Source organism: Kryptolebias marmoratus, linkage group LG1 (assembly GCF_001649575.2).
Source record: "Kryptolebias marmoratus isolate JLee-2015 linkage group LG1, ASM164957v2, whole genome shotgun sequence".
Classification (NCBI taxonomy): domain Eukaryota; kingdom Metazoa; phylum Chordata; class Actinopteri; order Cyprinodontiformes; family Rivulidae; genus Kryptolebias; species Kryptolebias marmoratus.
Genome location: NC_051430.1, coordinates 13,253,321 through 13,266,348, shown reverse-complemented (window position 1 = coordinate 13,266,348; position 13,028 = coordinate 13,253,321). Strand labels below are relative to the sequence as shown.

The following is a 13,028-nucleotide window of genomic DNA, read 5'->3' as shown; positions in this document are numbered from 1 at the left end:
AAAGTGCATTAAACGAAACGTGGTCGAAGTAATATTTAAGTAAACTTTTAAAGCTGTGATTATTTTCCCGTATTTTGAACCCCATCATGCTGCTGAAGTGGGCAGCAGCTGCAGTTTTCTCTGCAGAGGACCAACCTGCAGCGGAGAGGGACGTCCTGTTCTCTGCACGCAATCCTCCTCCTCCTCTTTTTCCTCCTCCTCCTCCTCCTCGATCAGCTTCCAAACTCTTCAAACTTCTTGCCTGCTGCGGAGTTTTGGTTTCTCCCAGTCATCTGGCAGCTGTTTACATCAGAGTTACATAAAGTGCTGTATGGTGAGTTTTCTTGTTTCTACATCAGTTATTCTGCGCAGAGAGGTTTGTTTTTGTTTTTGTGATGTTTGTTTGTTTGCAGGATTGCACCAAGGCCACTGACGAATTTCATAAATCTAGTCTAAGAGGTGGAGCAAAAGAAAAGGACCTTTAAAAGAGGTGAATTTGAACTGTTTTATTAGAAAGTGATTAAACAGGAAGCTGTAAAGGGCAAGTACTTGCCTTTCTTTCTTTTTCCTTCTTCCTGTCTTTGTTCTTCTGCAAGGTTTGGATTTTGGATTTATTCTTTTGGGGCCAAACGTAACCTTTTCTGTCAAGGGTCTCCTATTTTCCCCCTTTAGTTTTTTGCAGATTTGCAACATGGGGCTGATATTGTCAGGAAATCTGCCAGTCAGCGAAGACCCTTCTGCCTCTCTGTCCACGGTCACCGTTGCTCTGTGTCTTCTCACCCTGGTCCTGGTGGCCATCAGGATCCAGCAGAGCCAGCGGGACTCCCGGTTGGACCACACAAGGTCCCCCGCTCCTCCAGGCCCAACACCCTGGCCCCTTGTGGGCAATCTGCTCCAGATGGGGGACCAGATGCATCTTTGTCTGACTCACTTGGGGCACCAGTATGGTGATGTTTTCCAGGTAGGAGGAACGTTTGGGTTTGAACACGAGTTTGAGATGGGAAGAGGATTCATCAGTTGCTTCATTCGGTTATCCTTTTTGTTTGCTTCAGCTGCGTTTGGGCTCTCTGAACGTCGTGGTTCTCAGTGGGTTCACCACCATCAGGCAGGCGCTGGTTCGACAGGGAGAGGAGTTTGCAGGACGGCCCGAGCTTTTCACCTTTTCTGCCGTAGCTGACGGGAACAGCATGACCTTCAGCGAGAAGTATGGCCCCGCGTGGCTGCTCCATAAGAAGCTGTGTAAAAACGCCCTCAGGTCCTTTTCCCAGGCTGAGCCCAGGGGATCCGGGGCCACCTGCCTCCTGGAGGAGCATATTTGTGCCGAGGCCACTGAGATGGTGGAGGTGATTCGAGAACAAGCCGTAAAAGACTCTGATAAGATGGGTATAGATCCATCGCTGTCCTTAGTGACCTGTGTGGCAAATGTTGTGTGCTCCTTGTGTTTTGGGAGAAGATACGACCACGATGACAAGGAGTTCCTCACTATTGTCAACATCAACAACGAGGTCCTGAAACTCTTTGCTGCAGGGAACCTGGCCGACTTCTTCCCTGTGTTCCGCTACTTTCCGAGTCCGTCCCTGAAGAAACTGGTCCAGTACATTCGCAGGATGAACGGATTCATGGAGCGGAGGATTGAGGAGCACGTCAGCAGCTTCGATAAGGTGAAGAGGCCCACACACTTTTAAACAAGGCTTCGCATGTGCCTTCATGATTTGCAGCTGTAGAGACAAGACAAGTGGAACCATAATGAAATACAGTGACCACAGAGGCCAGAGAATTTTTTTGATACTGCATGATCTTGCATGTCAGTAGGTGTTGTTTTCCTTAAATCTTTCCCACTAATTTGCCTCTATTTAATCTGACATTGGACACACACAGCAGTGAGCGGAACTGTAGCCAAAAAATACCAAACAAGATTCCCGGAGAGAACTTTTGTTCTTGTGCAGAGTGGCTAAAATGTTCACATGCACCCCATTTAAGAATTAGCAACCAAGTGGAAGACACGCGTCCTACTCTAACTTGTTACCAGCTCTTCTCTAATTGATTATTTTAAATTTCAAATCTAATTTGCACATTCATGTTAGAGATACAATTTTCGCAGCGATAAAGACAGTTCTTATCAAAGTTTTACTGTATGTGTGTGGTTGTAGAACTACATCCGGGACATCACAGATGCCCTGATTGCGCTTTGTGAAGACAGAGAAGACAATAAGGAAACGTCTCTGCTCTCCAACTCTCAGATCATTCGCACCGTCATAGACATCTTCGGCGCAGGTTAGACAAACTCAAAGTCCTGCCTGAGTAACTTTAGGTCAGACTGCAGAAAGCGTGTTATTTCACTTGTTTTGTTTGCGCTCCTCTGAAGGTTTTGACACCATCTTCGCTGGGCTACAGTGGAGCCTGCTGTACCTCATCAAGTTTCCTGACATCCAGGATAAAATACATCAGGAGATAGGTATTGTTTTCTGTTCCATTTATTTGCTACGCAGAGCTCAGTTATTTCTCGGATGAAATCTTATATATTCACTTCTTGTACACAATAATGGCATCCTGTTAGAAGAGAAAAATATGCACTGTGCAGTCTGTGTCTTCTCATTAATGATTCATAGTCTCATTGTCCAAAAATAGCAGGTTACTCGTTAATGATTTCAAGTACTACATCACTAATGAGCCTCAGTTTGTGGCTGCTGGTTAATTAAAGAAAGACCAAAATCTGAGAGAAGACATTTCTCCAAATACAGCAGATCCTACTTAATTATTGATATGAAAGTCGCTCATAGAGCAATATCACATTTCTTTGTTAGAATATCTGCCAAAAGCAATCTGAAACCAGGTTATCTGTGACGTTTCAGGCAGAGTCGGCACAAAGAAACACGCAACAATAGTCAACCTGAGGGTCCTTTCAGGACAGAGAGAAACTCACAAAAGATCAGCTCAATTTGCTGACACCAGGGATGCTTTTGAAGCCGGCTGAACGGACGCTGACTCTTCTGAGGCACGTTGCACTTTCACTGGGAGAGCGGGTGGGGGGTGGGATGGGGGCATACGAGGAGGTGACAGGATGAATCAGAACACGAGGGGTTCAGAGAGTTCAAGAGCGAAACAAAGGCACTGACACGCAAGGCATCAAGTTACCTTTCTTGTGATAAAATGAAACAAGAAAATGTCTGAAGACATTTTGAAGGAATCAGATTCAGCTGCTGCCTGAAGTCCCAGCACACATCAGCTTTCTTCTTTAAAGCCCTATTTGAGTCACAAACTTACCTTAGTGATATTCTAATCTGATGAAATGCTGATGTTTTAATGTATAAACTGTATAGAAGTGTAAAGAAAAAAAAAGAATAAAAATAATGTTAAAGCTGCTGCCAGTGGCTCATTAGGGTCACCATGGTAACCACACACCTGTGTCTCTGTTACTTCCTGACAGCACTCCTAAAGAAAAAAAAACAGGCAGAAAGAAACGCAGAGTTGAAAACAAGCTTTTTGCAAAAACTCTTCATATCGAATCACTCCTTTATCTCTAAGTGGGAGAAGTGTCTGATTGTCACACTTGTCAAACTTTGTGTGTTTACAGTGTTTTATGTTGGAGATTCGACAAGGTAAAGACTTCACTTTCAGGTTTGAAGAGGAAATCCTGAGCTCAGATATGATGGGAATCAATGAGAGTTTTGATGTGTGCACTCTGGGGGGATTGGAGAGAGAACTAAGTACTATAGCAGTGAGATGTTTCTTCTTTCACTGAGTGAAATAAGACAAAAGTACCCGTGTTTTAATGTACAAACTGTATAAGAAATATAAAAAACCTGGAAATCAGAAGTTTGTTTACGAAAATTTAGTTCAAAAGTTAGAAAAGTCACACTGCGAGATAAACGTTTGTGATGAAATGTTCAAAAATAATAAAACCTAAACTGGGAATGTGTAAAATCTATCAAAGTGTCTGTCTGCGAGGCTCAGTTTGTCTGAGCTGTAGAGCTCCAAGGTGATCAAAATCAAATCAAGATCATCAAAATCCCAAAGTTGTCCGTGTGGAACTTGTGCATAATTTCTGTTTTTATTTTTTGCTAATTTTCTCTACAACATAAAATGTACTGCTACCAAAAGCAGTAAGTATTCTGTATGTGATGTATTTGCAAGTTCTTAATACTTTCTGTAGAATTGACCAAACATAAAGATAATGTAAAATGTTTAATTTGAAGAATATTTTGCTCACACTAAATTGGCAACAATGAGCTTTGTAACTTTTATAAACTGAAGGGAAACTTTTTTTCTGTGAGTTTAATAATGATGCAACAGCTACTTCTGTGTTTTCATTTGTTTTGATTTGTTCTTTTTTTTTTTTGTTAAGATGACCACATCGGCTCGGCCAGGCTGCCCAGGTTTTCAGATAAGCCTAAAATGCCGCTCACTGAAGCGTTCATACACGAGGTGTTTCGACACTCGTCATACGTTCCTTTCACCATACCCCACTGGTAAGACCAAACTGTGTGCCGCACATCAGTGTTTAGACTACGTAAAATGATAAAACTGGTTTTTCTTCTCTTCAGCACCACCAGAGACGCCATCCTAAATGGATATTTCATCCCCAAGGATACGTGTGTTTTCATCAATCAGCATCAAGTCAATCATGATGTGTGAGTATAAAATACTTCATGTATGAAGTGTGAAATATGCTCAACTTAATCTTTTTTTTGATTCATAAATATGTGCCCCAAAACAAACAAAAAAAAGATTGTTTTTTATTTTGTTCAGTGATCTTTGGGGTGATCCGGAGAAGTTTCGTCCCGAACGCTTCTTAGGTCCGTCTGGACAGCTGAACAAGGAGCTGACGGAGAAAGTCCTCATCTTCGGCGTGGGGAAGAGGCGGTGTGTTGGCGACGGATTTGCACGTTTGGAGATGTTCGTCTTTCTCACGACGCTGCTTCATGGGTTGAAGCTTGAAAGCGTTCCCGGGCAGAAGCTGGATCTCAGCGCTGACTTTGGTCTGACTATGAAGCCACATCCGTACAGGATTACAGTCTCCTCGAGGTTTTAGACTGATCTAAAAACCCAACTTCCACAGAGATAGAGGCTCTCCTGTTGCCGGTGGCAGACTGGAGGGTTTGTTTTGGTGACAAAGTGGGAAAGAACAGTCATTGTGAAGCACGTTTGTTTAAGATGGCCTGGGTCAACGTACTTTGAATGGGGTCCAGCCTTCCAGTCTCACCAAATTAAAAGTGAGTGTAGCTTGAAAACAGTCCCTCATTAAAAGCCTTTATCTGGGAGTTTTTATTTACAGTTCGACACTGACAGAGGGAGAGAAAGAGCTTTCCAAAATGATGATTGGTGCTGCAGGCCTGAAACTGTGTTCATGAAAAGTTCATCCCACTTGCGTTTGCCACTGTGATGCTCTTTCTTTTCTCCTGTCTCTTCCTGATTGTCCTTTTAGTCTGAAGGCCACGGTGGACTGCATTGCTCTGTAATCTGTTTATTGTCTGTGCCGTGCAACATCGTCTCACTGTGAAAACCACCCACCATCGCCTCAACGTGGGTTAAAGGTATACAATGTTAAGCTAAACATTCCTCCTTCCATGCTTCCTCGCTGGCTCCGTGAGGACAGACAAACAATATGCAGTGTTTAAATATAGTAGTCCCGGGTCTTTGGAAACATCCTTTTCCCAGCATGTTATTCTCTTCCTGGCCTCCCTAACACTCAGATTAAAAACAATCCCAGACAATATAGGAGAGAGGGCAATAAAGTGTGAAATAAAGCTGCTGTTTTAAAAAGCTAACCTTACAGAAGCCTCCGAGACAGGACTGATAAAATTACTGAAGGAAACTCTTTCCTTAAATAAAAAGCTTCAAAGTTACACTCAGGACTGTGGACTGTGTAAGTCTTGTTTTCTAGCAGAGTCCAGCCTGGAAAATGTATTTCATAAATGTTGCCCTCTGTTGTGGCCACCGAGCCGTTTCACTCGGTCTAAGCCAAGGATTCAAACCGAGAACCTCATGAATCATTTTAGAGGATTATTTGTAAGAATTTAAAGACTTATTTTACACAGTGGCTGATTTGCATTTCACTTATATACTTTCAAAGCCATTACATATATTCAAGAATTCAATTTTATATTTTATTTACATTAGGTAACCTTAAATAATTACAAAAAGCACTAATCATCACTAATAATCTCACTGTTGCCAACACATCGTTGTTTGACATGTTTTGATGCTCACAAATGCACTTTGCTCATAATGTATGTTTTTTAAGAAATTACGTTTTCTGTTGTCAGAATAAAGTCAAGTAACTCGGTTTCTCTAAAAATGTCTGTGAAATTATGTAAGCTACAAAAGAATATATAGTGACTGTGTTGAACTTGTCTAAATAAAGATTAGATTTAAAAAGAATAATGAACATGGATAAGGGTTGTTGTTTATTTACATTGAAAAACAACAGACAAAAATAATAAACATAAAAAAATGGACCTTTGACACCATTAGGTGGCGCATAAACGACTTCAGCTCTGCTTACATGATGGTACTTATTGGAAGTCTAAATTATATAAACAGGCTCAGGAAAAAAGTTTTCTTCTGTGATCTGTAATCTGCATTTAGCTACTAAGTGTCTCAGCTTTACTGAGGAAACACATAGGAAGCATGTTTTTGGAGTTTGTGGTGTTTTTGCTTTGATTTTGTTGGGTTCATTTAAGTGTTTCCTGTATTTTACTCCCCCAGCATGTGTCTAGTTCTTAATTTTCTCTCCTTTGTGTTTTACCTGTTTTGCTTCCTGCCTTTGTTCGTTTTTGGCATCTACTTTTGCATTTTCCTCGTCAGCATGTTTCCATTTGGGTTTTTATCTCAACCCCAGCAGAAGTTCTGCACAAGAATGGTAACAAAGTAATCAAGGTCGACACGTTCTGACTGGCCTCTGATTAAAGCAGCCCAAAAATATGGAGCGCGCGAAGCTGGAGATTGTGTGGTGCAACAAAGACGACCACAGTGGGGCTCACAGCTTACATTAGAGGAGCGTGATAATGAAGACGGGACCCAGATGCAGGCAGAAGATCACCGATCAAGAAATAAATCTCTCAGTGACTCCAAAAAGAGATGATTGTGATTTTACAGAAAACTATGAGACAGTTCACAACTGATGAGCTTGTTTTTAAGAGTTAAATTAACAGAAAGTCATTTCTTTCGACAAGGTTTGGTGCTTTTGCCCATTTCGCAGTCACTCTGATGTCTGTTTCGTAAAGAGTTTCTGTTCCCAGATGGTGAATTTGACCCAACAATAAACAGAACATTTGTTTTGGGGCATTCAATATTTTTATGGTTATGATCACATTGTTTTTGACCAGTGACCACATACAATAGAGAGACAGATTCACTGACTGACTGCCGTTCTGTTAGCCTCTGAATCATAAAAACTTTATTCTAAAGACCCATGCAAGCAGCGCTCGATAAAGAACAGCAAAAAGCAAATATCAGTGCCCACATTGTGATCAAATAAATTATTTAAACTAAGAACAGCATCACTGTTATTTACAGAACAGCCCAATACTAAATAATGTACGCAGAAGCACATTTCAAACATCCACCTCCTCCACAGTTTGTCCAGATTTCAGCCTCATGATCAGCTGCCAGAAAATAATAAAAAAACAAATGTTAGTGTAACTTTTTACTCTAAAGAAATATATGCTCATATCTGAGTATTGCTGACCTCTTTCAGTTGGGCAATCTCTTTGCTTTCCACATTTCTCTGAGCATTGTTGGTGATGGCCTTCACTCTTGTTGCATAACTGGAGGGTTCAACAAGTTCAGGGGTTAATGAGCAGTTTGGTGTCATCGTGGTAAGAAAAAAATGTCAGTTTTGTCTGTGTTTCCTACATAAGAGATGTGAGAGTCTCATCAAGATTGCATTCTGAAGGAGAGATGTTGACGATCATCAGAGTTTTGGCGTTTCCTCCTAAAGAGTCCTGCATCACCTGAGAGAGAGAGAGAGATGAGGAGCAACATCACAGCTCAGGAACGTGCACAGAGAATCACAGTTCTTGTATTTTTAAATGCTAATTCAAGTTAGATCAAATTTGGCGGTTCCTTTTATCAGTACCTGAGTCAGCTTGCTGTTCCTGTAGGGAACGTGGGGCAGCTTTGCAGACAAGGCTGAGATCACGTCACCCAGAGCACTCAGAGACTTGTTGATGGAGTTCGCCTCCTGCACAGGGGAGGAGAGGGACTCGTGAGAAACGCCGGGCTTTTTCAGTCTCTTATCTGTCTCGGTTAGGACAGAGATGAGCGCACCTTGAGCTGGTGGTCCTTGGCACCGGTTTTAGCTGCCCTCTCACTGCCTGCAAGATCCACCAGGCTCAGCTTCCCCGTGCTCACACTCCCATTGGTTAAATTCTTGCTTTCCACCATGATGCCAACAATGAGATGCGAACGGGAGCTCTCCACGTTCATCTCTGGAGAAATATTCAACAGCAAGAATAGCAACAACAGGAGAATGTGACACGGTGTTTGAGAAAAAGGCCCTCTCACACCCAGTTGTGGTCTTTTCTTTCACTGAATCCTCAGATTGTGTGAAACAACTGTGGCTCCTCCTCCCTCAGCATGCTGATGCTCTGCCACGCACCGGTCCAGTACTGATGTACATGACTGCCTCACTCTTACTGCAACTAACAGGATTAATCTGAACCATTTAGCACGACCCTGTTTGAACTGGATGACATCAGGCCGTACGGAGAACTCACTGGTGGCAGAGATGTGTCGATTGGCGCAGGCCTGCTGGAACAAAGCGTAGAGCTCCTGGCCGCTGGAAGCCTCCTTTGTCTCTGCTCCTTGGGCGAATACAACCCCCTTTCTGTTCCTTTTGATTTCCACCCGCCTGGCCGGGCCACTGGGTTGTGTCTGTGCATGGGCCTCACCCGCCTGGCTGACGAGGAGGTCCTGCAGCCTGTCGTTGTACAGCTCCAGCATGTAGGCCGAAACCTGAAGGCGGAACGATGAAAAAAATACAGGAAGGTGTGGAGAATCAGGTTCTTGTTTTTCTTTAACTTTGAGGGTATTTTTCTGTGGCAATGTGTTTTTTTTTTTTGCTACCTTGAAGTCAAATTTAGTACTGTTCTCCTGCATAATATCAAATATGGCATTGAAAGTTCTTGGCATGATCCCAGGGTTCTTCTGATCCTTGTCCCCCACCATGGTGAAGGTCTTCCCTGAGCCCGTCTGGCCATACGCAAAGATACAAACATTGTATCCATCAATGACCAACTGGATCAACCTGGGGGAGAAACGAAAAATCTGCAGAGCTTAAGTTACTGGCAGATTCCTAAAAAATTATCATTGTGAAAGATGACTCTATCTTGAAACTTTTCCAATAACTATCTAATGTTTAGTTTGTCTGTGATGTTAAACATTTGTGACTATTGTGAGGGAAGCACATTCGCCCTCACCTTTTTGTGTCCTGGAACAAATCCTCCTGAGAGCTTTCGGCATTGAACACTTTGTCGAACTGAAACTCTCTGAGCCCTCGAGGGGTTTCCACTGTGATGGAGTGATCGTCTAATTTATCCACGACAACAACTCCTCCCTGAGCAGCTTCACTTCGGTTCACCGGACGAATTCGACAAAACACCCTAATTTTACCTGAAGGATCAATTTTGATTTTTAAAAATTTAAAACAGAAAAAAGAGTGACTTAAACAATAGTTTAGCCCCCACTGAACAGCTTTAGTAACATTTGTGTACCTTTCATTTCTTCCACCATATTGTAATATTTCTTCCTCATTGCTCTTTCTGAAGTGTAGTTCTCAATAATTTTCTTTTTCTCCTCTTTTTCTTGTTTCAGCTCGAGAGAAAACACACAATTGAAAGAGTTCAGCTGATAAACATTTACCTGCACCACGGCAAGCTGTGCATACAATCAGAAACAAAAAAACTTTTCAGGACCCAGCTGGACCATTTTTGATTGCCACCATTAAAAGCCTCCTGTGTTTAAAACTTCTTGTACAGATATTGGAACTTCTATATTTGAGTTTCGGCCTAACTGGGTTTAACGATACATCTGTGACTGAGGCGTGTGAGGAAACACGAACCTGATTCTGCAGCAAGAGAAGCTGCTGACCGACGCTCTTTACTCTGTTTGGGGTTTGAACTGTCTCTTGGCCGAGGATGTCCTCCAGCTCTGACATTTCACAGTCTGAGCAGAAAGAACATGTGGGAAATCAGTGATACATCAAGTAAAAAAGTAAAAACGATGCAAATAAGGTGCATAATTTGCGTGAGTTTTGTTAAGTTGCCATGATTGATTGCAGCAAACACATTCAGGGGTCTAAAATTATGAATTTACCATTTGTTGCAGGGCTTTCTCCAGATCTGATGCAGTCTAAAGCAATCTGACAGACCTCATACTCCCTCACTGTTTCTTGTAGGAAAGTTAGACTTGACTCGCTTGACCTGTAAAGTGGAAAAACATCCACATTCACCAAATTCTCCATTTTACTTTGTAAAATAAAGAATGCAAAACCAAATCTGACTTATTTGTAATGAACATTTTGTTAAAAAGTAATGCCTCTGATCAATATGACGCTAAATATTTATACAAATTATTTTTCATGATCTCTAACCCCTCCTGGTCAGCGGTCTTCTCTTCGTCTTTCCTGTTTCGTTTTGCGCTCTGCAGATGGTTCAGTTTGTCTCTGGCTTCTGCCAGGCCCACCTGATTGTCCTCGATCATTTTGTCGAGTAGATGTCGTGCCTCAGCCACTGCACGACAAACTGCATGAGCCTAAAAGGTTGTATTGCATCAAAACAATAGACTTAAATCAATCTGTGCAACACAGAAATTATTTTGTTTAAAAAAAAGAGAAAAAGAGAGATTTAAGCAGTTTTCAGTTGTTTTTCACATTTCTAAGCACCTTCTGTATGACGGCAGGCAGCAGGATGCTGCAGTGGGGCTGAGGGACTGGAGGGACGGGGCTCCTCTCCGCCTGCAGCAGCTCTGTGATCTCCCTCTCCCTCTGGTACAGGTTCTCCTTCAGCTCCTCCAGACGGGCGTTAGTCCCGTCCAGAGGCTGATTTGAGCCCCTGCGGGTCTGAGTACAGATTCAAAGTGAAGCATCAGCTCCCCAGAATTAAAAAAAGACTGAAACATATTTACCAAGAACAATTACTTGTGCGTTATACTGGTTTAGATTGGTAAATCCAAAAAAAGGTTAAAAAGAAAAACAACTGGATTTCTATTATGTAGCTGAAGATGTTTTGCTTCTCATCCGAGGAGCTTTCTCAGTGAAAGAAAGAACTGAGAAATGGTTTTGAATTGAGAAAACTCCTCAGATGAGAAGCAAAACGTCTTTGGCTGCAGAATAGAAGACCAGTTGTTTTTCTTTTTAACCTTTTTTTTTAATTTAGTCCTGCAGATAATATTTATATTTAATAGTCCTGCTGTGGTTTTTGGGCTGCAAAGGTAGGTGTGTTTCCATACAGTATTCAGTTATTTACAACTACATTTCATTATATTTTCTACATAATATCCAACAGAAGGTTAGTTTGTTGTTAATAGTTGGTTGTTGTGTTGTTGTGGCAACTGTTTCCAACCCACCACAGTTTGTTGTGGAGTTGTGTGATCTTGGTTATCTGACTTCTTGTTTTCCTCTGTGGCTTCCTGCTGCTGCTGTGACGATACCGTCATCATCTCTTGGACTTTCCCTATTTCCTGTCTGGCCATCTGCAGCTCCTGCAGCGCTGCTCGGTGCGACATGCACTAAAGTCAGTGAATTTGAAAAGGTTTCTACATCTTCGACTAATGCTGCTGGACTCACTGGAGGCCTGGTGGCAGTGCAAGGCGTCCAGTTTGCTGGAGAACAGCTCCAGCATTTTGCTCTAATAGAAAAAGATACAGACGCAACACGTATCTGATGACTGTGTTCTGATACTGAAGAGGTCCCTGCTGTTCTCAAATGTGGTCAGAAGAGTGTGCTCAAGGTTAGAGGTTCAAATCTTGCCACACCGCCCCTCCCCGACCTTTTCTCTTTGCCACTGCAGGGCCTCCTCTTTACTTCTTCTTTTCTCGGCTCTCTGCTCCTCCAGAAGCTGCTCGTTTTCTGCTGCCAAACCCTGCAGAACCACGGACGAGTGAGTTCAAACGTTTGTGGCAAAAACAGCAGAAAGCATACATAAAATATGAGTGACTGACTGCAACTTTCTTCTGCCAGTCAGCCTTGTTCTTCTCCACCTTCTCCTGGTAGAGGTCGAGGATTCTCCTCACGGTGTTTAACTTGTTCTGATAATGAGATCTGACCTTCTGGACGATCCACTTCTGCCGACATACAGAATTTGGTGACGTTTATGCCGTCGCGTGCACACAGAGACCCCCTCACACCTCATTGTACCTGGGTCCTCTGCGCTGTGATCTGAAAACTGTCCTCCATCTCCTGCACCGTCTCCAGATGCCTCTTCTTCATCACTTCGATGTCCTGAGCTATCTGCAGATGCAAACAGTATACAGCACTTAGGAACAGTTACAGAAAATCCTGTCCTCCTATCCCGGTGCTGTTCAAATGCCTTCGAGGCAGCAGCATCAGGGCAGCCATGTGAGCGTAAGTAAGAACAAATCAGACAGTGACTTCATTGTGTGTTAGCATACTCTCTAAATAACTCGGTCCATTGTATGTTAATCATGACTTTTTACTGTTCTCAATTATAAACTAGAACTTGTTTTGGTTTCTAGTTTATCATATAAAACTAGATAAACTAGTTAATGTGGAGGTACACGTTCAGTGCTGCCGTGTGTTATTTTTACCTGAGCAACGCAGAGTTCAGCTGACTCGTAGGGGATATAAACCCTGACATCCTGTGAGCTCTCAGCTCTCTCAACATTTGCGTCACGTCCAGCTGGCAGCTGGGATTCGGATGAGCCTGGATAAAAACCACGCAGATGATAATCGTTTACTTACTACCAAATGTTACTACTCCATCGCTGATATTTCTGTGACGTTATTATACCAAAATCCATCTTATTGGGATTGTTAAATGAAACTTTGATTTGAATTATTTACTTGTTTTTTTATTTTTGCAACAAGT

The 13,028-nt window shown here is 42.4% G+C and overlaps 2 protein-coding genes across 5 annotated transcripts; one reads left to right on the top strand and one right to left on the bottom strand.

The window, feature by feature from the left end:
- Nucleotides 1-206: 206 nt before the first annotated feature.
- Nucleotides 207-6,357, top strand: LOC108236597 (cytochrome P450 1A1). 4 transcript variants are annotated; one of them, XM_037978561.1, is made up of 9 exons: nt 207-313; nt 393-469; nt 781-940; nt 1,032-1,640; nt 2,130-2,253; nt 2,345-2,434; nt 4,325-4,448; nt 4,524-4,610; nt 4,729-6,357. In XM_037978561.1, exons 3-9 carry the CDS (start codon nt 878-880, stop codon nt 5,009-5,011), a joined length of 1,380 nt encoding a protein of 459 aa, XP_037834489.1. In that variant the 5' UTR covers nt 207-313; nt 393-469; nt 781-877; the 3' UTR covers nt 5,012-6,357. The 4 variants fall into 4 exon arrangements, with proteins under 4 accessions (XP_037834489.1, XP_037834487.1, XP_024861935.1 ...); XM_037978559.1 differs by having other exon boundaries at nt 662-940; XM_025006167.2 differs by having other exon boundaries at nt 652-940.
- Nucleotides 6,358-6,450: 93 nt separating this feature from the next.
- On the bottom strand, nt 6,451-12,446 carry si:dkey-96l17.6 (kinesin-like protein KIN-14E). Its single transcript, XM_037978556.1, has 17 exons — nt 12,338-12,446; nt 12,142-12,264; nt 11,768-12,062; nt 11,548-11,690; nt 10,865-11,041; nt 10,574-10,734; nt 10,297-10,403; nt 10,043-10,146; nt 9,696-9,795; nt 9,402-9,594; nt 9,049-9,229; nt 8,700-8,937; nt 8,251-8,411; nt 8,060-8,164; nt 7,837-7,934; nt 7,670-7,748; nt 6,451-7,586 (listed from the first exon to the last, which is right to left on the bottom strand). Exons 3-17 carry the CDS (start codon nt 11,820-11,822, stop codon nt 7,536-7,538), a joined length of 1,953 nt encoding a protein of 650 aa, XP_037834484.1. The 5' UTR covers nt 11,823-12,062; nt 12,142-12,264; nt 12,338-12,446; the 3' UTR covers nt 6,451-7,535.
- Between the last annotated feature and the right edge of the window lie 582 nt (nt 12,447-13,028).